The 27605-nt window shown below is 38.6% G+C and overlaps 1 protein-coding gene across 1 annotated transcript in view; it reads right to left on the bottom strand.

The window, feature by feature from the left end:
- The window catches only part of Rnf17 (ring finger protein 17), a 137031-nt gene that overhangs the window by 20573 nt on the left and 88853 nt on the right, over positions 1-27605 (bottom strand). The window contains exons 19-28 of the mRNA XM_021182183.2: positions 26637-26754; positions 23564-23681; positions 22205-22432; positions 21141-21291; positions 20883-21001; positions 19186-19276; positions 17384-17499; positions 11131-11417; positions 3799-3962; positions 458-577 (exon numbers count right to left, since the gene is read on the bottom strand). Of these exons, the coding sequence (XP_021037842.1) occupies positions 458-577; positions 3799-3962; positions 11131-11417; positions 17384-17499; positions 19186-19276; positions 20883-21001; positions 21141-21291; positions 22205-22432; positions 23564-23681; positions 26637-26754 (1512 nt within the window). The remainder of the gene's footprint in view (positions 1-457; positions 578-3798; positions 3963-11130; positions 11418-17383; positions 17500-19185; positions 19277-20882; positions 21002-21140; positions 21292-22204; positions 22433-23563; positions 23682-26636; positions 26755-27605) is intronic.

Raw genomic sequence — 27605 nt, 5'->3', positions numbered from 1 at the left:
TACCTCTGGCCTCTGTGAGCACTACATGCACATGGTACACTTACACACATGCAGGCAGAACACATGGTACACTTACACACATGCAGGCAGAACACATGGTACACTTACACACATGCAGGCAGAACACTCAGCTCAGACACATTAAAAACAAAACACAAACCCTTAGCCAGGTATGGTGGTGCATGTCTTTAATCCCAGTACTTGGGAGGTAGAGGCAGGAGAATCTCTATGAGTTTGAGGTCACCCTGGTTTACATAGTGAGTTCCATGACGCCCAAGGCTATATATAGTGAGACCCTGCCTTTAGAAACAAACAGAATAAACCTACCACCACCACCAAAAAATTAAAAGAAAAACTTGTATTACATTTGAAAGGGACTTAATTTCACACTCCAATTTCTAAACATTTCTAATATAAGACAATATTTAAAATTACCCACAAACTACAATGTGCTCACCGGTAAAGTCTGATAGAGCTGACAGGGAATACAAAACTGGGGTGTATCAGGATATAGCAAAATAGGATACAGATGACATTGTGGAATCTTCTCAGTGAACCCATGATCTAAATACTGGACCTAAAACAGACCAAGCAATTTTTGGTTAAAATTCATTACTAAAAGCTGTATGGCAAAGGAGATTTCCTAGTTTTAAAAAGTTTTTTATTTGGTGGCGGAGGGCTGTGGTTTATTAGTGAAGAGCACTGACTGCTCTTCCAGAGGATCTGGGATCAATCCCTAGCATCCACATGATGTCTCACAACCCGGCTGTAACTCCAGTGTCAGAGGATCTGACACTATCTTCTGAGTTCTGAGGGATCTGAGTTTGATCCCTGGAATGCATATAAATGTGAAAGGAAAGAACTGACTCCACAAAACTGTCCTGATTTGGACATGTGTGGCAGGAAGCATCCTCTCCACATACCCACTGAGGATAAACAACATTTTAAAGTTTAACTGGGTCTTAAGAGTCTACAAGTTCAAGAACAGCCTGAGTTACATAGTGTGTTCAGTACAGCAAGACTCTGTTTCAAACAACAAACAAATGAGCACAAGGAACAGAAAGGCAAGGGCTTGGATCTATAATCTTAGATCTTAGGATGCTGAGGCAGGAGGGTTTGGACCTCAAGGCCTGCCTACGCAACATAATCTACAAAAGACAAAACAAGCTAAAAGGTTGCACCCAATGACAGGACATCCTAGCACTCAGGAACAGAGGGAGGGAGATCTCTGAGTTCGAGGCCAGCCTGGTCTACACACTTAGTTCCAGACCAGCCAGACCTGCATACTGAGACCACGCCTTATAAAGGGGGGAAATGAAGATCCCACACCTGTATTCTGGAAGATAACTAAATTAAGGTTTGATTTTTTTTTAACAAGAAGGAAAATATAAATTCTCTCATCTCGTAGAGAATGAAACTTCATTGTTAAAAGAAGTGCTAATATAGGTAGCCATAAGTCAAACATTTTTATTATTATTTTAAAAACTTGGGTACTAAGAGGCTGCTAAGATGACTTGCAAGGTAAAAGTGCTTACTGAGCAAACCTGACAATCTGCGTTCAATCCTTGAAACCATGTAAAGATGGAAGGAGAGACCTGACTCCACAAAGCTTCCCTCTGACTTCTACATGCGTGCAGTACTGCACATGAGACCCCACAAATACACACAAATAATACACTATCAGGCCTGGATACACAGCTCAGGAGTTAAGAGCATGTGCAGCTCTTGCAGAAGATCTGAGTTAAGATTCCTAGTAACCTCATCAAGCAGCTCCCAGCTGCCACCTGTCATCCCAGCTCCTGAGCAGCTGGCCTCTGCTAACACGTCCACTCACTCGCACATACCTACACACAAACACATGTGTAGTTTAAAACAAGTTTAAAAACAAAACCAAAACACTTGAGTATAAGATTCCTCAGCTACCTTTCTTTTGAAACGCTTTACGTTTGATAATTCAATTGTTAAACTATCTTAAAATAAGGAGTAGTAATAAGGTTTCTTGTTGCTTGTTTTTGAAACAGGATCTTTCTGTGTAGCCCAAGAAAATAATATATGTCCAAATGTTTTTCAGTGTGGTAATGTGTTCATGATGAAGAAGAAACTTGTAGTGAAACTGATATTGTAAAGTAAACTGTGGAAAAAATATCAAGTTATACAAAGTTGAATTTTAGCTAAAGGAGTGCTGCCTCCAATATGACTGGAAGATAAATTGTGTACTAGCCAGGCTTGTTAGAAACTCAAGGAAAGAAAATTCTGTACCACAATTGAAGTTTAGGGTTCGTTTCTGCTAATGTCTGTTTACCAACATTACCAACAATGGAGCCTCCAATTAGGCTCCATTCCCTAAAAAAAGAGATAACCCTGATTTGCGACTGGCCATTAGGCCCAGGCCAATATAAAGGACATGCCTTTGCAGCCCAGCTCAAAGGGTCAGTACATGGTCACAGTCAACACTAAGTCCTGCTCTACCACTAAGTCCCCTGTGCTCTATTAGGAAAAGCATAATTCTGCCAGGTGGGCAAGATGACCCTGGATAACAACTATTTGAAAAGAACAACACTGGTGTATATGCTTAGAAACAATTCTGACATATCTTTGCTGTGTAAATCTTGTATTTGCCCGTGACCAGACTTTCAGTCTCCTGACTGTTTAAATTGTTTCAGGAGTAGCTTGGAGCTGGGACCTGAATGAGACTTAAGAACAATAGTATATATAGAATGCTAAGGTGTATATAAGCTGCTGAAACCTTCTGTTCAGGGCTGGCTCCTTTTTGTGCATTAGCCAGAACCAGTTGTACACTACTATTAAAAAGAGTTCTCTAAGATTTATCACTAAGTCCTTGAAGTGATGTCTCATGGGGAAAGGCACAGTAATTCTACAAAATTCATACATGTAAAAGAAGCTGAAACTTGAACTATATAATAATTATTATGTATTATGTATCATCAAACAAGGTAAATTTCTATCCCAGTAAAAATGAAAAAATGTTCTTTAATATTTTATCACTTTACTTAATAAATTGATATATTTATACCTATGTTTTGTATTTTCATTTTTTTTATACACGAAGCTAACTTTAAAGAGTCCGAAAGAAATGTAGGTACTATCTCATTGTTCTGAAAGGTAAATTAATTCACAACTTGGGCCGGGCATAGTGGCACATGCCTTTAATCCCAGCACTTGGGAGGCAGAGGCAGGTGGATTTCTGAGTTCCAGGCCAGCTTGGTCTACAAAGTGAGTTCCAGGACAGCCAGGGCTACACAGAGAAACCCCGTCTTGAAAAACCAAAAACAAACAAACAAACAAACAAAAATCACAACTCAGAAAGATAGGTCTTAAACAAGTTAATACATAAGTAGTTTTACTTAATAACATGTGTGCACATAGGGCTACCAGTTACAACTAAGTGGTATGTCCATTAGGTCACACCCCACCTTTCTTCACCTGTAGTGATTTCTTCACTATTCACTTGCCAATCTATTTGAAAACAAAGGCTAGAGGTGGAACTGAGGCTCATATACTGTGCAGGTCTATAATCCTGGCACTTGGGATGCTCAGGTGGGAAGATACAAAATAGCACAGATGGCCTACATAGTGAGACTATGTCTCAAAACCAAAACCCAAGACAGAACAAAAATAGCAACAACAACAACGACAATAAATAAATAAATAAATAAATAAATAAATAAAAATTCTTGTTACAAATAACAGTGTAATGCATTCATCTTCCTAAATTCACCAAAAGGTGTTTTAGTCTAATTTCCGACATGCACTCCTCTAGTGATTAGTCAGACTCACCCTGATGGTGCCTCCCACAACCTCCATAACTTTGCCACGGTACCACAAAGTATCAGATCCTCTCACTGCACAAGGCTCTCCCTTTTTCCAGGAATATGGCTCCAAAAGACCAAGGCACTTTAAATTACTTTGAATTTCATCCATCATTTTTATGCGCTCAAACTCTGTAGAATTTATTGAAAATATAATACATTTAGGAAAATATTATTATTTACATTTTACCCACAATCCAATAGCTTCCTAACTTAGGTAATACAAAAAATTAAGATCAAGTTTACAACAGAATTTTTATAAACATTTAATTCAGACAGCACTTATTACATGTTTTAAAAAGTTTTACTAACAGTCAGGTGGTGGCAGCATACAGCTTTAATGTCAGCATTTGGGAGGCAGAGGCAGGTGGATCGCTGTGAGTTTGAGGCTAGCCTGATCTACAGAGCAAGTTCTAGGAGGATGTAGGTGACACAGAAGAACCTTTTCACAAAAAACCAAAACAATTCTTTTTTTTTACTAATAGCATTTGAATACTTTATTTTTGTTATTCCAAATATACAATTAAAAGCACTCTTTACAATTAAATACATACCAGATAGCCTAACATGAAAGAACTAAGAGTTTAAGGTATCATTTTGACAGCACAAGTCACGTATTAAGTCTAGGCTTAGGTAGAGATAATACTGAAGATACGTTAAAATTCTAACTTTTCTTGGTGTGTATACATGTGTGAAGGTGCATGGAGAGACCAGGAGACAACCACAAATGTCCTTCCTCGACATTAGTCTACCTTTTTCTTCTTTTTTCATTATTAATTTATGTATGAGTACACTGTAGCTGTCTTCAGACACACCAGAAGAGGGCATCAGATCCCATTACAGATGGCTGTGAGTCACCCTACGATTGCTGGGAATTGAACTCAGGACCCCAGAAATAGCAAACAGGGCTCTTAACCATTGAGCCATCTCTCCAGCCAGGTCTACTTTTTTCTTACTGAGACTGGGTCTCACGCTATTGAGGAACTAACTATAGATTAGGCTGGCTGACCAGCAAGCCCCAAAGATCTTCTTGTCACCATCTTCTCGTGTCACCATGCCCATTTCCTAAAATAAATGTATTTTCTAATAGTGTGTGTGTGTGAGAGAGAGTGCGTGCATGCTGAGTGTAGATGTAGAACACTTGCCCGTGTGAGCGCTTGTGGAGCATGGCACTGATGTCCGGATTCCCTCAATTGCTTCTTCACCTCATTTTCAGAGACAGGGTCTCTTACTGAAGCTGGAATTCACTGTTTTAGCTAACTAGACAGGGCTGGCTAGTGAATCCCTAGGGTCTACCTATCTGTGCACCAGCTTTGGGGGTTACAGACATGCACTTCTACACCCAGGTTTTATATGAGTCCGGAGATCTGAGGTCAGGACCTCATCTTTGTTCAGCAAGCACTTTACCCACTGAGCCTTCTTCTCAACCTCACACTTGGATTTTTAAGTGAGTTTTGGAGGTGGAACTGAGGCTCATACACTGTCTGGCAAGCACTTTCCTGACTGAACTATCTCCTAAGTCCCATCTTTAATTTTTCTTTTACTACAAATTGCCTCAGTATTTCCCAGTATCTATATGCTTCCATAACTGATTCCAATGAGCTGGAAATGGTATTACCTCAGCCTTGCTTCTTTAGTATCACTGTCTCAGGTAGGTGTATAAGCCTGAGTTTCTTCTCTGTAAGTTGGGTATGACAGCATCTATCCACATTATCTGTATCCAAGAGAACTGGATGGGATACCAGTTCATGACAGCTAAACAGTTTTAGTAACAATTAAACATGTCAAAAAAAGTTTCTAGATTACCTATTGGTATCCTAGGTCTGAAGTATTCACAGGTTTTCTGTTTCTCAAACTTAAAAACCTACATTCAGGTGCTTATCACATGGGAGGAATATGCCAGTACATTCCTCGTTACTAAACCTTATCATCAGGTGTCCCCTAAGGGGGCCTCTGAGCTTGAGCTTAAGGTGGTAGTTACAGGAGTGACTTAGACATCGTTTCAGAAAGCACACACTGCATGTGCATGCAAATCCAGGTAGCCTGAAGAAGGTTCCAAATCTTCTCAAAGGCCTCTCAACTCTCAGGTGTTTGCTGTGACTTATTTTAATAAAGTCAAACTTTCATTTTCGTTTTCCATAGAGAGCATCCAAATGCACTAGTTTATGACTTTTTTTTCCCGTGATTGTTAAAAAAATGCAACCACTTCCACACTGGAACATACAATAATTCAGGGAGACTTGAATCCATGTTTCTGAGCCACAGTCATTCATAGACTGCTCAGAATAACTGATATTTTTCATATACATTGGAGCAAGAGCTGTGTTTTGCACTGACAGATGGGGCATAGAACAAGTAACTTAATGTGCACGCTACACAATATATATTAAAGAGGGAAAAGGATGGTGGCTCATGCCTTTAATTCCAGCACTCAGGAGGCAGAAGCAGGCGGATTTCTGAGTTCGAGGCCAGCCTGGTCTACAGAGTGAGTTCCAGGATGGCCGGGGCTATACAGAGAAACCCTGTCTTGAAAAACAAAAACAAACAAACAAACAAAAAAAAACAAAAAAAAAATTAAGGGGAATATATAGAGAGAATAAAGTTTAGAAAAATCCATCCATCTATGGAATACTTTTTAAATTTTGAGGGTTTTATACTTTTATTCTTTCCACTTCCCTCCCAGATCCAACTCTTCCTGTGCCCCTAACTCATGACCTCGGCTATACAGTTATGTGTATGTACATGGGTATCCATCTTGGGGTGGGGTCATGTGAGCATTTCTTCCACCCATGTCTGTGTTCCTGCTGGTGTGGTCTCTGCACATCCTGTGCAGGTAACCATACTGTTGAGAGTGGAGCTAAGGTTTCTGGTAAAGGCAGCCTTACGTAACAGTGGGGCAGGTGAAGCACACAAGGCAAATGGGCTAAGCCTTTACAAAAGTGAAGGCAAATGTCTTCTTTATAGCTTTCTAAAACTCAGTTCTGGGGTTCTTTAGGACTTATGTGACATATAAAACTATAAGGCCAGGTTAGGTAGTACATTCCTATAATCCTTCACGTAAGAAGCAGCCCCAGGAGACTCAAAAAGGGAAAAAAAAAAAAAAAAAAAAGGGTTAGCCTGGGCCACATAGTGCAATGCTGTCTCAAAACATTAAAAAGAAAAAAGAAAAAGAAAGAGGCCCATGCTTGCCCTAATGACATTTAAAAACAGGCAAAAATAAATAAAACAACAACAAAAAGAACTGTACATGTCTTCTATAAAATCATACAGTAGAACATGTTTTTGTTCTCAGAGTAGAAAGGACTTCCAGGGTACTAGGGATCCAAACTCAGGGCTTTTTCAAGTTAAGTAAACACTCTTAACAGCAAGCTCAATCTCTAGTCCAACCTTGACTCTTTAGAACTGGTACTATAGCTGAAATATGCACCCATGTTTTTATGGGTGAAAATTTATTTCACACTCCGGAAAATGAGACACTATACCATTGGCTCTGGCAAATGCCCAAAGGGGAGCTGGCCACGAATAAAACATTTTATTAACTTATGTACACCTTAGACTCACCATTCCACATATGGTATCATCCTTAGATCTCTTTCAGGTTTAGGTCCTAGGTTATTACTTTGAACAATTTAAACAGAAACAGGAGGCTGCAAATCTTGCCATATAGGCACGTTGGAGGATTTACCTTGTGAAAATACTATTGCAAAATTATTTTTAAACACACCAGTGCCATCCCCTTTCAAATAGCTGTTATCTTGCCCACCTGGGAAATTATGCTTTTCTTAAGAAGGGAACCAGGGACTTTATGGTCAAGACTTAAAAGATGGTTGTCACCCTGTGCTACTCCTTTGCCTATTTAGAGACATGTTCTCTGATAGAGAAATGGGTCTAATAGATGGTTGTGTAAGTCAGGGCTGTTGCCTTTGATATGAGAATCAAGATTAATTGCTAGTCAGCCCTGGTGAATAAACATTTACATCCTGTCATCCTAAATTCTGCCTGTCTCTAACAGGCCTGGTTAGTACACTACTTAACTTTGGCATATTTTGGAGGCAGCATTCCCTTAGCTAATTTCTACATTATGTGACTTAACGTCTTCTATGCAAGTTTATTAGTAAATCCTTTATAATATCAACTCTATTGTTCAAGTTTCTTCTGCAACAGTGTCTGAGCTTGGCCTAAAGCTCCAGTTACAGTGACAGTGCTCTTTGCAATCCCAAGGGCTCTAAGCTGCTGAACACCTTTCCATGCCTTGAGCTGTGTGCTGAATGGCTGGTTACGTAACAGAAGTCAGATTTTGTTTGGCAGAGTACTCACGTTGCTTTCAGTGCTGCCTAATTTGGCACCTTTGGTACCTTTAGACTTTGCCTTAATCTTTATCTCCATGTCTGAATCAATTGGCTTTTTCTTGTCAGTTTTCAGTACAAGCTTCACTGTCAGAGGCTCAAATGGTCATTGGTGTAGCCTTTGCTGTGCAGTGGAATCAAGATGAAGATTCTTGGGATACCTGTCTTGCTTATATCGGAATTTGATTAAAAATTTGAGAGCTCTAGCTGGGTATTATAGTGGTGTATGCCTTTAATCCCAGTACTCAGGAGACAGAGAAAGGTGGACTTCTGTGAGTCTGAGGCCAGCCTGGTCTACAGAGTGAGTTTCAGGATAGCCAGGGCTACACAGAGAAATCCTGTCTTGAAAAACAAAACAAACATATTTGTAATTTATGTTAATATGGGGAATACTAAGTCTATGGTATTTTGTTGGCTCTAAGAGAGTTTAACTGACTACTTCCTTTAAAGATTTTAAGTGACACATGCCTTTAATTTCAGTACTTAGAAGAAAAAATTGTTAGATCTCTATGAATTTGGGGCTACCCTTAGCTACAAAGTAAGTTCCAGGCCAGCCAAGGCTACATAGTGAAATCCTGTATTGAACAAAACAAAACCAAACCAACACACCAACACACACACACCAACACACACACACACACACACACACACACAGACACAGACACAGACTCTAAGAATGCTTCTGAATTAATGTAAAGTGTTTGTGTCATTTGTATTTTAATGTGGGTCTCTGATAACTGACCTAATAAAGGCTGAAAATTTAATGACTGTAGCAATTAGATTTACCTACATTGGAGGTCCCTTAGACTCTATAGCGAAAAATGCTCCCTTTGGCTCTCTAGGTAACTTGGGTCTTAACTGGAGTCCTGCGGTGTCTGGCCACATGAGATGAAGCAATCTCACAGGAATTACATGTCAAAAGAGAATGAGATTAAAAACTCAGTCTCCTTCTAAGATTCCTAAACATAATTACTAAATGTATGTTCAACTTTTTTTTTATTTAAAAGAATCACTGGATACTAAAATTATTCTTGGTATGCCTAATTTAAAATGTGTGCACATTTTAAGGATGGCTTTTGACTTCTTGGAATAGTTGCCTGTTTTGTTTTTTGTTTTTCTTCCTTTAAAATAAACTTGGTGATTCAAGATTTTTATCTCAATCAGTTTTAATTGAAATGTAGATATTCAAGTGTTAATTCTCGGATCCAATTCTTTGAAACGTTAATTTTGGAATTCAAGACTGAGGGGAAGACCAAACCAAACCAAATTGATTTACAGAAAACGTTTTGAAAAGATGGCTTAGTGTTTAAAGTGCTTGGTGCCCTTCCGGAGGTCTAGAGCCCTGGTTTCAACTACCTATGTCAACACCCAACCCCTCTGGCTTTCACGGTCAACCCACCCAATTAATATAAAATGAATGAATGAATGAGTGAAACAAATAGGTTCGTGGTTCTGGGGAGATGATTAAGTGGTAGTATCATGTAGTATTCTTGTACAGGACCCGTGTTTGTTTGGGGTGGCTGGCAAACACCTGTAACTCCAAAGATCTAATGCCCTATGTTTCCATGGGCATCCAAACTCACATGTATATAACCCCCCAACGCATACATATAATTAAAAATAAATAAGAGGTTTAGAATAAAAGCAGGTGATCTAATTTCTTTTATTCTGATAGAAATATATTTTGCATTTAACTATCTTTTCAAAGGCCTGACCAATCTTTATTGCCTTATGTAAAAATTTAGGTATTCTTAATTTCTTAAAAATCTATTAAAATGGGGGCTTGAAGTTTGTACATTCATGCATAAACACACACATACTCTCCCCTCGCCTCCCCTACCCCTGCCCTCATTCCAGCGTCCACAGTGACAGGCTGTAGAAACTTTCCCTTAACATGCTCTTTGAAGTTCATCTTTAAGTTCAGCGTCTTGTGGTTACAAAGCAGGCCTCAAAATGGCAGTATCCAATGTCCTAACATGAGGGCCCTGGTCCAATCCAGGCAGATTCTTACTGGGTAAACAGGATTCTTTTTTTGTTTTTTTTTTTTTTGTTTGTTTGTTTTGGTTTTTCGAGACAGGGTTTCTCTGTGTAGCCCTGGCTGTCCTGGAACTCACTTTGTAGACCAGGCTGTCCTCGAACTCAGAAATCCGCCTGCCTCTGCTTCCCCAGTGCTGGGATCAAAGGCATGCACCACCATGTCCTGGCGCTCAGGATTCTTATCAAGTAAACAGAAACCTAATCTTAGCATTACAGAAGCCTTGTAATTCCAGGTTCTGTCTGTCAGGAAAGCTGCCACTTCCCTTCTCTGCACCCGACAGTCAACTGATGGGGGCAAAGTGCCTCTAGTCCTCAGTCTGCCTCAGCACGAAGATCCCCACCCTGCTGACTATCATATAAAATTGATTGTCCTTAACTATACAGCCATCTTTCTACCTTATTCCCTTGTTCCTTTCTTAATATTTATTTTTATTTTTAATTATATGTATGCAAGCATATCTATGTAGATCTATGTGCACTGACTGCAGATACCCAGAAAGTCAGAAAACAATGTTGAATATTCTGTAGTTACAGGTTTTGAGCCACCCACGTTGGGCACTGGGGTCTGAACTTGGGGCTTCTTCAACCACTTAGCCATACCTTCAGGCCCTGATTTCTCCATAACGGCACTGGAGCCACAGACAGGCCTCTGGCTGAGGAGCTCTGGTAACAGTGTGTTGAAATAATTTTTCATTTAAAATAACTAAAAAAAAAAACCCTCTTAAATAGCTTATCTAGGATTATTAAAAACATTCTGCATGTTCTGGGTGAAATCATCTAGTCTCTCTAATGAGTCCCTGAAAATGAGGTTCCGAGAGGTTTAATCCTGCCAAGATTTCCTGGTGTGTCTATCATAGGAAACTTGAGCTGCTAAGCCCAGGTCACCAAAGAAAGCTTTATAACAGCATAGACCTTACCTGATAATTTAGGCACTACAAATATAGTTCCATCGTCACCAATGCAGCTCACTATTGCCTCAAATGAGCTCGTGTTAGGAACAGCTGGTGGTCTATAGCATCCGGTGCTTCTGCTTTCTGATTTTTTTCCCTTAGAATCAGGTACTTTGTGTTCATTGACTTTATCAGCAATTTTCTTGTTAGTATCAAAGTTAATTTTAAAGCACTTAGTAACTACCGAATCTCCTTGCTCCAGGGGTATTTCCAGAGACTTCTCAGGTGAATGGCTGTTACTTGATTTACTAACTCTGTAACACCCAAAAAAAGAACATTATCTAAATGGGAGCAAAGATAAAATTGTGTAGAAAACAATATGAAAAAAATCATTCAAATGTGTTAACATTTCACTAAAACATTTGCTCTAGTCCAGGATGTACTTGAGTCTGCCATACTAGACAGTTGCAAGAGGAAAGGAAAAGAGGAAAATGGCTTAGTGGATCAAGATGGCAGGCAGCACACAACTTTTAGATCATTCTCTGGAGTGCAGACCATGCCTCCCTTGCCAGCTCTGGTATCTACCTCTAAGAAGAAATCTGAAATTATAAACAACCTGCTTAAATATCTCTGACGATGTGCTGGGTAGTTTTATATCACTTTGACACAAGCTAGAGTCATCTGAGAGGATGGAACCTCAACTAAGAAAATGCCTCCATAATACTTAGCTGTAGGGTATCTTCTTAATTATTTATTGATGTGGGAGAGTCCAGACCATTGTGGTAGTGCTTTCTCTGGGAAGGAGGTCCTGGGTTCTACAAGAAAGCAGGCTGAGCAAGCCATGGGAAGCAAGCCATAAGCAGCACCCTCATGGCCTTTGCTTCAGCTCCTGCCCCCAAGTCCCTATGTGCTGGAGTTTCTGTCCTGACTTCCATCATGATGGACTATGATGTAAAAAACAAGGCGAATAAAGCCTTTTCTCCCCTACTTGTTTGGAATCAGTGTTTCATCACAGCAATAGAAACCCTAACTAAGACAAGGTGGTACCAGGACTGTGGGATATTGCTGTGACACACCTGATCATGTTGTTTTGGGGAGGAATTGTGAAAGGACTTTGTAACTGTATTTGTAACTTTTTTGCAAGAAAAGTCATTGAGTCTTCAATACTTGGTGAGCCTTTCTATAGGAGCTTGGAAGATAAGAATGTTGTGGGCGAGGCAGAAGACCCAGGCCTGGCTTGTGAAATTTCAAAGGGAAGTTTAATGGCTCTTTTGGGGCCATTTGTTAGTCTGAATTATGATTCTGTGGTTATGATTAACAGGATACCAGAACTACTAGTGAAACCTTTGCTTTGCTGGGATACTTGATACTGGTCTGCTGATGCTTAGGAATTATCCGTGATTAAAAGGAGTCCAGCAACCTTGAGGTAAAATCTTCTGGGAAGTTTTTCCTGAGAGCACAACAAAGCTGTGTTCCAGAGGTGGTCAAGGTTATATCATATACTGGCTGCTGAACTTGGTAGTGTGAGAGTCATCCAGGTGGTAGTGGTTTTGAAGGTATTAAGGGGTCATGGAGATCAGCTGAGGCTTGAGACTAAGAGAAGCCATAGAGGTCATTAGTGAAGGTGCAGCCTCAGGAGCAGCTGAAGGCTCAGGATCAGAAGGGTTATAAAGAGAAGTTGAGGCTAGACACCAAGAAGGAGGCTCAGGAGAGGCTACTGGTGAAAGTGTAACCCTACAGCAGCAGAAGACCCCAGAAGTTTTGGAGATACCAGCACCATGGGATGACCACCATGAAAAATGCAGTGATGTAATGGAGCCAGTTGGAGCCTAGAAGATAAGCTGTGTGTGCTGCAGAGGGAGGAGCCAGAGAAGTGACCCAAGCCCTTTGAAGGAGTCAGAAGATTGTGAATGAATCCCTGACATTGAATGGTTTGAGTTTAGCTTTGCTTTGATATGATTGTGACTATACCCTGGTTCTTCCCTTTTGGAGTAAGAACATATTTAATTTTGAATTTTACTGGAGCCTACAGTTGAGAGACTAACTTTCAAGAGAGATTTTGGATTTTTAAAGAGGCTGAATATTTTAAAGGAACTGAGCTTTCAATGTGTTTGAATTTGTTAAGATTTTTACAGTTATTTATGTTTTTAATGTGAGATCTTGGGGATGAATAAGAAAAGAGAGGTTGTGTGTCAAGCTGATGAGAGGTCAGTTGTGCTAGATAGTTTAATCTTGACATAAGCTAAAGCCATTTGAGAGGAGGGAACCTTAACTAGGAAAATGCCTTTATAAGACCCAGTTATAGGGCATTTTCTTAATTAGCTAATTGATGTGAGCATGCCCTTTGTGGGTGGTGCTACCCCCAGAAGGGTGGTCCTGGGTTCTATAAGAAAGCACGCTGAGCAAGCCAGGAAGCAGCATCCTTTATGGCTTCTTCATCAGCTCTGTCTTCAGGTTCCTGTCCTGTTTGAATTATTTTCTTGACTTCCTTTGATGATGAACTGTGATGTGGAAGCACAAGCTGAATAAACCCTTTCCTCCCCAGCTTGCTTTTGTCATGTGTTTCATTGAAGCAATAGAAATCCTAATTAAGACAAGCCAACTCCAGGCTTCTTCCTGGAGGAGAGTTTTAAAAGACATGCTCTCCTTGAATGCTGTATGGATGCTCGTGTTTGTGTTCTTCCTCCCTCCTCCATGTCATCCAGGGATGCTATTTCTTCTTTTATCACAAGCTAACTTTAAGGTACAGCTTTTAGGCAATCTGCACCTACAACACCCACTTTATTTGTATCTATATATGTACCCATTCGTATCTATATCTACTTGTATCTATACTGAGTTGTTCTTGAATCTATTTTTTCTGTATCTATGTATCTGTTGGTATCTCCTCTGCAGGTAAAATCCAAGATGCGAACTGAATATTCAGGGCCCAGATAGCTTCTTCAAAACCCACTGCTGCTGCTCAGGAGGATATGATTAACTCTGTCTTCAGCAGACCTGGCCCCAGCGCTGCAGTCGCTGCTTCTCCAGGGTAAAGTCCATCAGCCTTTACCTAAAACATGTGTAGCCCTTCCAAAATAAACAACTCTAGGATTAACATATAAAATGTTTCTGCTTTTCTTGGGAGCTAGAAAATTTATGCCCCAAGTTTGTTTAACAACTTCCATCCAGCTTTTGCTACAAATGATACTTGGAAATAACTCTTTTTAATCTGTTGGTAAATTAATTTGTTAATGTTATTATGGTTATGCCATGAAGATTGTTTTGTAAATACTTGTTTTTATTTTATGTGTATGGATGTTTTGCCTACATGTATATCTATGCTTTTAGAGGCCAAAAGAGGGCATCTGATCTACTGCAATTGGAGTTGGAGATGACTGCTGAGATACCATGTCAGTTCTGGGAACTGAGCCCAGGTTCTCCTCAAGAGCAGCCTGTACTCTTAACTACTGAGCCATTTCTCCAGCCTAAGATTCAAAGTCCTTTTTTGGTTGTTTGTTTTTAAATCAATCTTGGGATGAAGAGATGGCTCAGCACTTACGAGCACTGGCTGCTTTTGAAGAGGACCTAGGTTCAATTCTCAGATCCCCATGTTGGCTCACAACCACCTGTACTCCAGTTCCAGAAGGTTGGATACCCTCTTCTGGCCTCTGTGGGTGCCAGGCAAAACACTCATACACATAAAATGATAAAATAAAATTTAAAAACACCTCTAAAATTTTGCTAAAAGTATAAAGGAGTTAAAAGTCATTAGCTTTCCTGACTCACACAAGAAATCAATAGAAAGCTGGGCGTTGTGGCACACGCCTTTAATCCCAGCACTTGGGAGGCAGAGGCAGGCAGATTTCTGAGTTCGAGGCCAGCCTGATCTACAAAGTGAGTTCCAGGACAGCCAGGGCTACACAGAGAAACCCTGTCTTGAAAAACCAAAAAAAAAAAAAAAAAAGAAACCAATAGAAAAAATTTAATATATATTTAATTATTAATTGCTTTTTGTTTTTTCCATGGTAACATTGACAAACTCTGGCTTAAATGACTGTTGAATGAAGATGACTACTTGGGAATGTCTTAGGAGGAGGAGGCCCTAAGAGAAAGAAAAACAGGAAATGGTCACATGAGTTGGCCAGTATCCCCGTGAACGTGCAGACTGAACTATCCTGTTGCCCCTTCCTCCCTCTCCCTTCTCCATTAAGCCATCACTACCTAACAGTTTAAAACACCCAGTCAGAATGTATGGAGCCACACACAGAAGGCAAAGGAGCCAGAAGTCTATAAAAGTCTCTCTCTCTCTCATGGTATTCAGGGCTTTATAATAAGCTTTTGGATATTAATCTGCTAGAACTTTTGTAAAAGCAGCCTTAGCATCCTGTTTCTTAGACTTGGAATCCTGCACAAGAACTCCTTTTGTGCAGGGGTTTTGTGTCTGAACATCATACAAAAGATTCTTTCTATAAATATGACTTGATCTTTTCTTTTTTCTTTTTTTATTATTTTCTTCATTTACATTTCAAATGCTATCCTGAAAGGCCCCTATACCCTCCCCTCTGCCCTGACTTGCTCTTTTCTTAGAGGCTTTGATAATCATTTTTTTCTCCTAAAGATCTATCTTCCTGACACCTCAGCCTCATCTTCATCAGACCTAGGAATAAGCTCCTAGGTACTTGGGACAGGAAACATGCCACCACACACACATGGCTAACAAAAACCTTACAAGCTGAGGCGCCAAAAGGAAGCTCTGTCTCTGTTGGAAAGTCAACCAGCTGCACATGGTATCAAAACTTCAACCATGGGGTTTGGAGAGTTAGAATATGATATAAATTCAAGACAAAATTATCTTTGGGCTATTTTTAGCCTTTTTAGTAGTCAGGCTATTACTTTTCTCTATTTGTGGCTTAATATTCTTGTAACAGAAACCCCAAAATTAAATTAATGAAAAATTAGCTTTGGTGGAGCAAGCTTTTAATCTCAGCACTCAGGAGGCAGAGGCAGGTTGATGTTTGAGACTTCAAGGCTAACCTGGCCTATATAGTAAGCTTCAGGCCAGCTAGGGCTACACAGCAAGACACTGTCTTACAACAAATTCTACCACCACCAAAAAAAGAAATTAATTTGAGGTCATCTATAATAAATTCATTACCCACTAATGCCTTTCCATATAACCTTATCTCAAATATCATAAAACAAGCCTTTCAGAGTTCTATCATTAATTTTTTCATTTATCTCATTCCTTCTTATCAACAAATTCTATTTTAAATTAGTGTTAAAACCTTTCATAGTCCTCTGGGCCTATACTTGTGGTTATCCCTTAAGTAGCTGTTTTGTGTTCTATTTGTAGGCTACTCTCTAGTTATCAGCTGACTCATTCATTCAGATGGTTCTTCAACACAGCCTTACACAGATGCCCTCCTGATGAATGAACCCAGACCCTAGCCTCTGATCCTAAGACTAGCACTTGAGTCTCCTCCCCTACTGTTTTTCCTTATAAAATCATTCCTGTTTCTTTTTTCATATTAACAAAAGGCTGAAAATGTTTGTTCACAAAACTGTGCTTTTTTTTTTAATCTCTGTCATGTCAGACAAACAACTGATGCTCACCCCTGAAGCTGGCTTTGAGCTATGTCCAAGGCTCCCATTTCATGGGGAAAGTTGTTAAAAGCAAGGGCTCTCAGGGATCTCTCCCCCATCCTTTTTTCAATTTCTTCCCTTCTTCAACTTTTCCTGCTATGATGTCCACAAAAGCTCCTTAACAACAACTACTCAAACAGCAAAGGTAAATCTACCCAGATCATCTGGAACCAGAGACAACTGATAACTGCTCTTTTCTTGGCTCTACAACATTATCTTCCAAAATTGTGGGTCTCCACCCATAAATCTGATGCCATGTTACATGTGGAGAACTCTATATAAGGACAAGAAGGGGAATACACCCTCTTTTAGAAACTCCTCCCATCTCTGCCTTTCTTCCATCTTATAAGTCATCCTCATTGGGTTAATAATTCATAAATCTAGCTATCCAAGATCCCAATTAACATAGTCCTCTCTTAAGAAATGCACACACATTCTTGAAAACCAGTATGTGCTAAGCCAGTTTTCATTATGTAAGAGCTGACTGACAGGAATAAAAAACAAGCACTCTATTTCTGAGGTGGCTCTTTAGGAGTTAAAATATAAATCATCTTTAAGTGCAAATAAAATGCAGCTCAGGTTTGAAAACACCCACAAAAGCAATTATGAAACATCATCAGAAATTAATGTCAGTAAGTTATTTCAAAGTCTGTACCTTCTTTCTCTCAATGCCAAACCTTTTTTAATCAAATATTTAGAAACATCAACACGTTCTCCTTTTTCATCTCGGCAGAAAATTTTCACAGGTAATGGCCACGTTGTGTTGCTTTCCTGAAGAGATTTATGAGAGAAAAGTGAAATCTTTTAAGTAATACTTTTCAAAATAATCTCTTCTAGATTTTCTATGCAAGAAACAATCCCAGATAACATTATTTTGATATCTAAATATAGAAGGTAAACATCATGGAAGAGAGTCAGTACTGACGGACATGGTAATCTTTTTAAATCATTTCACTTGCCAGGTTTGTGCTTTGGGAATGAATTAGGAAGATCTTGCTACCATGGTGAAATAGACCAAGAACAAGACAAATGATAAAACTCTCACATGACATCCAAAAACACAACCAAGGAAACAGGAAACAAACAAGGTTTCCCTTCCTGACTGAGGTAAGGGGAAGCATAGGCAGGTAGCTGTCTTCTGTTCCCTTCAACTGTAAAGTTCCCAGTGTGTGCTTTATAATACTCTGTGCTCTACAGCACACAAAAGAAGCTACTACAAACACACTCTACTTCATGTGAAACGTTATGAAAGTGAAGAAAGTGTATGTTACAAGGGTAACATGAAAGTGAGTTACGTAAGAAATTCAATGAGGTAAAACCAATAGGGACGCAGAACACTTTCTCATGAAGACAAGCTTCCCAAAGCCACAGCCACAAATGTGCATATTTTATCAGTGCCTTTCGACTTTATGAGAAGCTTAGTTTTCTAAAGACTAGTAAGACAGTTCACTTTATGTTATTTTTTAACATAAAAATTTCAACTCAAGCATGCAATTTTAGAACTAGCCACATGAACACTGTGGAACATCTGTTTACTCATTTACTCATTTTAGCTTGTCTGGAGGGCAAGCTGGCTGAACAGGTAAGGCCGTTTGCTGACAAACCTGATGACCTGAGTTCAATACCCAGATCCCACAAAGGTAAAAGGAGAACCAACTACTCTAAGTTGTACTCTGACCTTTACACATGAGCCTTCCCACATTTGTTTATGTCTCTTAATACACACACACACACACATACATCATTTACTTATTTATATCTCTGTTTATTTTTAACTAAGACAGAGTCTTACTATGTAGCCCTGGCTGTCCTCCAGCTCAGAGAGATTTCTCTGCCTTCCAACTGCCTTGCTAGGCCTTTAACCCTTGATCTTCCTCCTATCTCATAGTTCTGGGATTATTACTATATGCTACCATGCCACAAAGTATCATATACAAGCATAATACCTTGACATAAGACCAATATAGTTTTGGAAACAGATTCCAAATATTTTGCTGTTATTTTCTTAACAAGAAAATAAACTTAGGATAGATGAAAACTTCAATAAAATAATAAATACGAATTTGTTGTAACTGTTTTACCCTGTATCTTAGTTAGGGTTACTGCTGTGATAAAATACCACAACCAATGCAACTTGGGGAGGAAAGGGCTCTTTTGGCTTATGTTTTCATATCACTGTTCATTATCAAAGGAATTCAGGACAGGAACTCAAGCAGGGCAGGAACATGGAGGGTACTGCTTACTGTCTTACTCAAAATGGCTTGCTCAGCCTGCTTTCTTATTTAGAACTCAGGACCACCAGCCCAGGGATGGCTCCACCCACAATGGGCTGGCCCCTCCCCCATCAATCCCTAATTAAAACGATGTCCTTTTCTCAACTGAGGTTCCCACCACCTTTCAGATGACTCTAGCTTGTGTCAAGGGGACATAAAAGTAGACAGCATGCCTGCTACCCACCTGTAAGATTATGGTTGCTATGGCTCCAGTGAGGTACAATGAGAGACAGTCACAAGCTGTTGCTGTCCACTTGTCACTTCCACCAGTTGGCCTGAAGCAAAAGTAATATCTCTTTTATTACAGCGAGTACCACAGAGAATCGAACTGTTGAGAAATAATGTAATCGCATGCACAGCTTGGACCTTCTATAGTGGAAAGCAAATGTGAACATGGACTTAGGCTATTCTCATCATTTGTCTTTCCTATTTTAATAGACAGACACATACACATATCTATGTTATATATGATATATATTATGCTTAAATATATAATATATTATCTTTCATCTCTGTATCATCTGTTCTATAGCTACACTGAAGTTTGGCTGGATATCAAATCCATAGCTTCCATCTCCTTTACATATTTATATTATGTCAATTATTTTTTGTTATAGCACACTAGTGATGACTTAGAGTTATCACTAGTTCAGTATTCGGATAAGCCATGTACTCTCAGTACACAGTGCTGACATCTCCCACGTACGTCTATGGGTTGCAGTTTTAGCATCTGCTTTGCTGTCCTGCTACTGGCTTTTTCTTAGGGTGTCTGCTAAACGCACTGATTTTTCTTGGGTGTCAGACACCTTTCTTTTTTTTTTGGAATCCTTTGGATTTTTCTCTTCAAAATTAAAATGATCTTAGCTCTCTATAAAAATTATACTGTGTACATGTGTGTGTATACACACACAAATAAATAATACAAATGTGGAGGTCAAAGGAGAACTTGGGGAATTGGTTCTATTCCCAGCGTGTGGGTCCAGGAGACTAAAAACTCACTATGCACAGTGGCCAAGTGCCTCTTCCCCCTGAGCCATCTCAACAGTCAATGTGCTTTTGTGCTTTCCAGGTTTAGCCCACATTTCTCATCTCTTCTCATTTTGGGGGAGGGGGCGGGGTTATGAACTGTCATCCCTGTTTTTTCTTCTTCTAATAATCTTACTCTGAACAAATTCCAACCCTCCCTCCTCTTCTTCCTCCTGGCTGTTTTTCTTCGCCTTCTTCCTTCTTCTTCCTTTTCTTCCTCCTCCTTTTCCTTGGTTTCCCTCCTCCTCCTCCTCTTTTTGGACCCATCTCACTATCTAGCCTAGGCTGATTTTTAAGCTTATGATCTCTTGTTTCAGCCTCCTGAGTGCTAGAATTATAGGTAAGGCCCTCATACCCAGTTGACTTTTCAGTTTTCAGATTCTATTTTCTTTCGGTCTTTTATACCATGTGGTATTACTATTATTAATTTACACTTCTAGCTTTCTATGTAACTGGAAACCTATGAAACATATTTCTATCTGCCTTTAGTTTTCCTCAAAGCTCTTTATTTTCAACAGTCTGAAATCTATTTAACTTCCCTCTATTTCTTTAGTGCTATTAAATTTATAGGATCAAACATTTATTTCCTCTTCTTAAAATCCTTAATGAATTCAGGCATGATAGAATACAAGTGGATCTCTGTGAGTCTAAGGCCAGCCTGGTCTACATAGCAAGTTCCAAGACTACATGGATGGACCTTGTCTCAACAACGCACAACCCCCGCCCCCAAAAAACCCTTAATAAGATTTTATGAAAGTTTTAGACTTTATTAATTAAAACTGACAAGACACCATGCTAAAATATTTAAAATGATAATATACAATGAGAAAATTAATTTACTTAGCTAAAAACTACCTTATATCAACAAGTGAACATTCCAAAGATAATCTTCCCATTGTCTTTAGATTTTCTTGAAGTTCTCTTAAGCAGTGAATATTCACTACTAGTTCAACACCAACATCATAAAGCAAGACCTATGAGAGCAGTAATTTAAGGTTAGAGAAAATGTCAACATTTTTTTTTCAAATTGAAAAGAAAAGTAAGAATTGAACTAAGTAATCATAGGGCAAACGAAAAATGTACGTTCACAATTGCATTTAACTCTGCATTTACCTCTACCAGTTTGTCTGTAACCATTCTGAGAATCTGGCCTCTTCGCCACTGATTTTTAGCTGGGACCTTAACAGCACAGTGCATATCACACTCCCACTTAACAGGCTTCCATTCTGAGTGCTCATACGCTGCTACCATCTTCTCTTCTAAACTATAGAGACACAAACGTGTTTTAATTTAAAATAACTTCTTAAATAATTAATTCTCTAAACAGATATTTTCTACCAAATCCCTTTGGTCATTTCACTCTGGTGAATCTTAATGCACTATTCTTTGAATTTTGTATAAAGCACTTCCAAACCTTTGAACTAGTTCTTCCTTTTGCTTGTGATAAAGGTTCCTTAGGTACAACCCTGATGCTTTCTTGCCTCATTCAGGACACATTTGACAGCAGTTTAGGATTTTCACAGGTATATACCATTTTGTACAGCTCAAAGTTTATCTATCTATCTATCTATCTATCTATCTATCTATCTATCTATCTATCTATCATCTATCTATCTATCTATCCATCCAGCCACTGAGACAGTGTCTCACCATGTAGCTATGATTACCCTGGAACTCACTATGCAGAACCTGCTGCCCCTGAAGTCACAGAGATCTGCCTGTCTCTGACTTCTGAGTGCCCAGCTTAGGACACATCTGAAAAGCCTTCATCTCTGTAAGGTCTTCTTTGATCATCTTAAAACCATTCTCCTCAAATGCTTTACTTTTATTTATTATTCCTTTACCATCACTCCACATTAAGTTTTATTTTTCATCATCTCTCTTTACTATAATTTAAACCCTATGTCAGCAAAGAATTACCCATGTGTTACTGCAATCCTCCACACTAAATCCAGGCTGACAGGAGTAAGGTGCTTAGTAAGTACTTGTGGCATACATTCTAGTATTGATGAAAATAGCTAAAAAAGAAATGTTATGCTTTTAAAAAAGAGTTTATAGACTAATTAGTTGAAATTTTCTCGTGGCTTTCAAAATTAAACACTATGGAATCTAGCTATTTGAAGCAAAGAATACAAAGAACAAAACCACAAGGCAATTGCTTTTACTAGATAGTGTACCTATTAAGTAAGTTTTCTGTTAATAACCACTGAACATAAATCTTCTCAGGAGATATTACATTACATATGTTCACAGGCAGCTCCTTGTTATACAGTGACTGGAAATTCTCATTAGGTAGAGATTTCACAGATAAAGGACTTAAGTTGTTTATTTCACTTGTAATAATTTCTTCAGGAGAAGGATCCCATACTTCAAGATGCTTTTTAGAATTATCTTTGAGGGTATATCTGAAAAATAACAGAAGTTGGCAAAAAGAATAGTCAGTAAAATATTAATACTTGCTTATTTTTAGAGACAAATACATTTCACCTATGATTTTCTGATCCCTAACTTTGATATCAGTAGCAATTACTAAAGTTGATTTTTTTTTCCCTTTTAAAAGGCTACTTAGCCAGCACCAAAGCAAGAACACGAAAGAAAAGCTAAACCCAAACTTTCTACTTTAAATTGGATAAGCTTACCAGCCTTATCCATACATAACTTCAATTCTTCCTATTGATACTCTGTACTCACAAAGACAATTCAGACTTTACCAACCTTTGGCTGGAGAACAGGAATGCAATTCCCATTAGAAGGCATGAAGCAAAACAACTTCAGTATTTATGCTTAACCTCGGACTACTAGGAATCTCTGCAGGCCTCTGCTGGAGGTTATTATCTCTTTGGCTTATGCTAATAGATGCTCAAATGTCGCTTCTTTTGATGGCTACATACAGGTGCTCTGTAAGAGACCCTGTAAGAACCACCCTCTTTGCACAAGTCTCCATTGCTTCTGAGATCACCTTGGTCACTGGCTGTGCCTTGCTAGGAACAATAATGCTTCAACCTGGCTAAAGTAAACCTTCAAATTTAGGAAAATAAAAATTTTTTAAGTTGGGAGTGCAGACTCTACCACTATCCTTAGTGCTGTTCTAGTCCTGATTTTCTTAAGTAGGCCCAAGAAGCTTAAGCAGATTCTGCATGGAAGTAGGATGTTAAGCTTCTTTTTCTTAGAAGTAATCTTGAGCTCAAGAACTAACTCTGTCTGCTGGTCTGTCTGTTGTTTTTTACGAGACAGGGTTTCTCTGTGTAGCCCTGGCTGTCCTAGAACTCACTCTAGACTAGGTTGGCCTCAAACTCAGAGATCTGCTTGCCTCTTTCACACCCTACCCCCACCCCCAGTGCTGGGATTAAAGGCTTGTGACAATACCTCTAGGCAAGAAACCCTTCTTTCTCTTGATTTTCAGGGTCCTAACTAGGAATGAAAAGAAGGATGCTTTACTCCTCATTAAACTAACGACTCCTACTATCCCCCTTACCGTAATCTTTGCTTTGATAATGTTACCCATGAACTACAGTGATGCTCTACCAACTACTTACCCTGCTTCATAAGATGCTAGGCCCTCTTTCACGAGCTGGTCATTAATACTAACAGCACTTTTTCCAGGAGCTCGAGAATCAAAAAGCTCAACCAAGAGCACATTATTTTCCAGAATCTCTGTAAAACCATTAAGACTAGTTTGGGAAATTGTACATATCAGCAAATTTGCTTTTTAAAAATTGGAAGCAACTTATGACTTTTCCATATGTGAAATTTCTGGCTGAATAATGTTACAGTTTCCCTAGGAGTTAGAGCAGAATTCTGAAGCCACAGTGACTACTAATAATTACCCAAATGGATAGCATATAGAATGCTATACATTTTATTTTAGGTTATCATGTGCTATTTTTTTTTTTTATAATGAGCCAAAAGCAGTTTAAAGTTTTGGATTCATAAAATATAAATTAATGTATTTTCAAAGGAAGAAATACTGTTTTATTTTCATATATCGTTTTATGGAAAATAAAAGAACAAAAGTGAATGAAAATTAACTTAGGCCAGTGATTATTTTGGATGATTTATAGCTTTTTTAAGGCCAAAAAGAGTTAAAAACAAACAAAAATTCAGAACTCTCAAATAAGTAGTATTTTTTTCTGTAACTTTTGTTTATTTAGGACAAACTAAGTTTTCTTTGAGAAAACTGCTTTTTTATATCTACTTATTATAGCAAACCAGGAGTTAAGGGTAAAATTATTTAATAGTATTAGTATATAGCAAGGAACTTGCTTAGTAAGTATCTTGACAAATAAAAACATTTCTTTAGGAAAAGCCATATCTTAACTGCTGAGCCATCTCTCCAGCCTGTAAGAAACACCACCTCAAATATATACTGAATCTGTATGACTATCCCTTTTGCAAAATTGAGAGCAGTTGGTAGCTGCAAATCGGAATGATAATTCTAAATAAAAAGATAACCAGTTGCCAGCAGTAACATATTATATAGTTTAAGAATACATATTAGAAAACTTTTTTCAGCAAAGTATTTCTGGTTACTACTCAATGTCTCATGGAAATTATCTACGAGCAGGCGGCTGACAGTGGTGAGCCTTGATACTCTGATCCTCCTCCTCCTTACGAAGTCCTTTCAATGCCGCAGGGCGAACGGTCCGTAGTTACTCTTTATTGCCATCCTGGATTTCTTCCATGTTTCCTGCTTTATGAGCCAGGAATCTACACTAATGGAAAGCTACCCTTCCCAGCAGTGGCTGTTCTAAGTCCCAATTTTATCAGTTCACGAGTAAATGGGAGTGGAGTGGGTTGTGGTGTGGTGGGTAGTGGCTGGGGTAGTGCAGGACCCTTTGGCACTCCTTAAATCCAATTATCCTAGCTAACAATTATGGTATAATTAGTGGTGGCTATCCCTGGTATTAACAAATGATTAAATGAGCAAGAAAGAGTAATCAAAAAAGAGATCCAAGGGCCAGCAAGATGGCAGGGCGGGGTGCGGGGTGCGGGGGTGGGGGGAGTAGGGGTAGGGGAGACAAGTTGCTTACTGCCTAGCCTAATGACCTGAGTTGGATTCTTGGGTCTCACATGGTAGAAGGAAAAATCTGACTCTTTTAAGTTTTCCTCTGATCTCCATGCATGCGCCTTACTTCCCTGCTAATAAACACATGTAATAACGATACACAATGCCTTGTACTTTCCATGGAGTAGCACTGAAGAAAGCTGCTAACATCAACGGTTTTATAGACAAAGGTTGAGCAGCTGCTTCCAAACTAAAGTTGTTTCAAATTTAGAGGAATTTGCTCAAGGACTAGGAGAACTTTGTTGTTCATCTCAGAGAAGCCAGATTTAAAAAATCTACAGACCAAGGATGCAATTTCTGTAATTATATTACTCTTCAACTGAATTAATATTTTTGAACAATTTCTTGTATTAAAAAGTTATCATAGAAACTGCATCATTTTTAAGCTAGTCAACCTTCAGTAGTTAATCTCTGCTCTCTTCCTTCACTATAAACAGGAGAATTCTCTTATGCTAGGTGGGTTCATCTAATGATAATGTGACAGAATTGAAAAGCAGCTATAAATCTTCTCTAAATAAACATGGCCCATGTATCTTGTATACTAGGACTCACTGAACCCAACTCTGGCAGGTGTTATTTGGAAAAGATAAAATGTGTACACAAATATACATATGTATGTTGTATCTGTGTGTGTGTTTCTATCCAAGATCCCCATCTTCTTATTGGCAACCTTTAGGGCCAGATGTGTTTGGAGATTCAGAATTCTTCAAGTTGAGAAATGCACATACAATGTATATAGTAAGTACCTATAATGGAGTGTGGGCAAGCAGTTTATACACATTACTATCTTGAAGTAGAATGTGTGCTTACTGTAAAAGGAGATAAAGGCTTTCCAAAAAGGCTTCCAGCAAAAAGACGAATGTCATAACAACTCAAATCAGACTCAGGCAATCAACCTTCGATTTTCAGAACATGTGTTAGAAAACTGTGGGTTAGTGGCCAACCAGGGTTGTAGACCTGAGCACTTCCAAAACTGCTTACAACTTTTCTCAAAATATGGAGAGAATCTACAACTGAATTTACTTGGGACAAATGAAGGAAAGAAAAACAAATAAGCAAGCAAGCAAACAAAAGCTATTTACCAACCATGTTCTGTCTCCCTTCACTTGCCTAAGACTTAACCTTAGACTAAGCAAATGTAGACAAGCTAATTTTGGCTTTAGGTTTGCAAGGGACCACAGTGAAGGTGACTTGATGGTTTTATTGTTTTAAGTGGGGTCTGGCTACGTCATCGAGACTGGCCTCAAGTTCCTGGGCCCCAGTGATTCTCAGCCTCCCAAGTAGCAGAGAGTAAAGGTGCAAACCAATTTTATCTGTTGTAAGGATGACTTTAGTCTTTAATGGTATGTTTATTGTCTGGTGTGCTTTGTCTGTAAGGCTTACAGGAGATAAAGTCCCTAAGCCTAATTCTCAATGAATGTTATTTCTCACTGTTACTACTCAAGGTGCATTGAATTTGATCTAAGATACGATGTCTGTTATATAATGTTAATCTTATTTAGATAATAATAACAACAATAATAGAAAAAATAGAAATATCTTACTAATAACAGAACATGTCACAAATTTATCTTGAGTCTTTTCTTCAAATTTCTCTTTAGCCTTTTTGGACCACTGTGATCTTTTACTTGGTTCAATATATGCCAGCTTACATTTAATTGCCTGTATCAAACAAAATTCCATCATTAAGAATATAAACATAATTTCTAGTTATGTTAAAGTTTTCTGTAAGTGAAGAAAGCTAATGTTTACATAGCTTGGTTAGTACTGCACTGGAAAAGCAAGCTTGAGGTCCTAGGTTCTAACTCCAGAGCTTCAAAGAAAGAAAGCCCTCAAACAAATCAAGTGAACCCTCAAAATCAATAAACTAATTCAAATTAGTTAAGAATCATCAAATGCATCGATTATCCATAAAATAACTTCGTAAACAAAAGTAATTGGAATTAGCAATTTGGTTGAAATTGTTGAAACTCATATACAAGAATAATAAACATTTATTTAAAAGTCATTTATGGTTGAATGAAATCGTTGCAATTCATATAGAAGAACAATAAGTATTCATTTAAAAGTCATTTATGATATACTGTAAAGGCAGACACACAGACATACAGGACAATTTATATTCATTCTAGAACTGCTAAGAATATGAAAGATGGTCAAACCTTGTAGCTCACAGCTTTAATCACAGAGCCTGGGAAACAGAGGCAAGCGAATCTCTTGTGAGTTTGAGGCCATCTTGGTCCACATGGCCAAGTTCCAGGACAGCCAGAGCTACAGAGTATGTCTCAAAACAAAACAAAACATTGTGAATGATATATTCTTCAAGAATATAAATTTAAAAACACTTAATATTCTTGTTTTTGTTTTTCAGACAGGGTCCTCCATGTAACTCGCTAATACAAAACTGGTATATAGACCACACCGGTCTTGAACTCAGAGATCTATCTGCCTTTGCCTCCTGGAATCTGAAATTAAAGGTATGTGTTACTATGCCCGGATAAAATATTGAATAT

This window comes from Mus caroli, unplaced genomic scaffold, assembly GCF_978045245.1.
Source record: "Mus caroli unplaced genomic scaffold, Mus_caroli_1 scaffold_12, whole genome shotgun sequence".
In the NCBI taxonomy this organism is placed as follows: Eukaryota; Metazoa; Chordata; class Mammalia; order Rodentia; family Muridae; genus Mus; species Mus caroli.
This window is presented reverse-complemented; position numbering and strand designations above follow the sequence as displayed.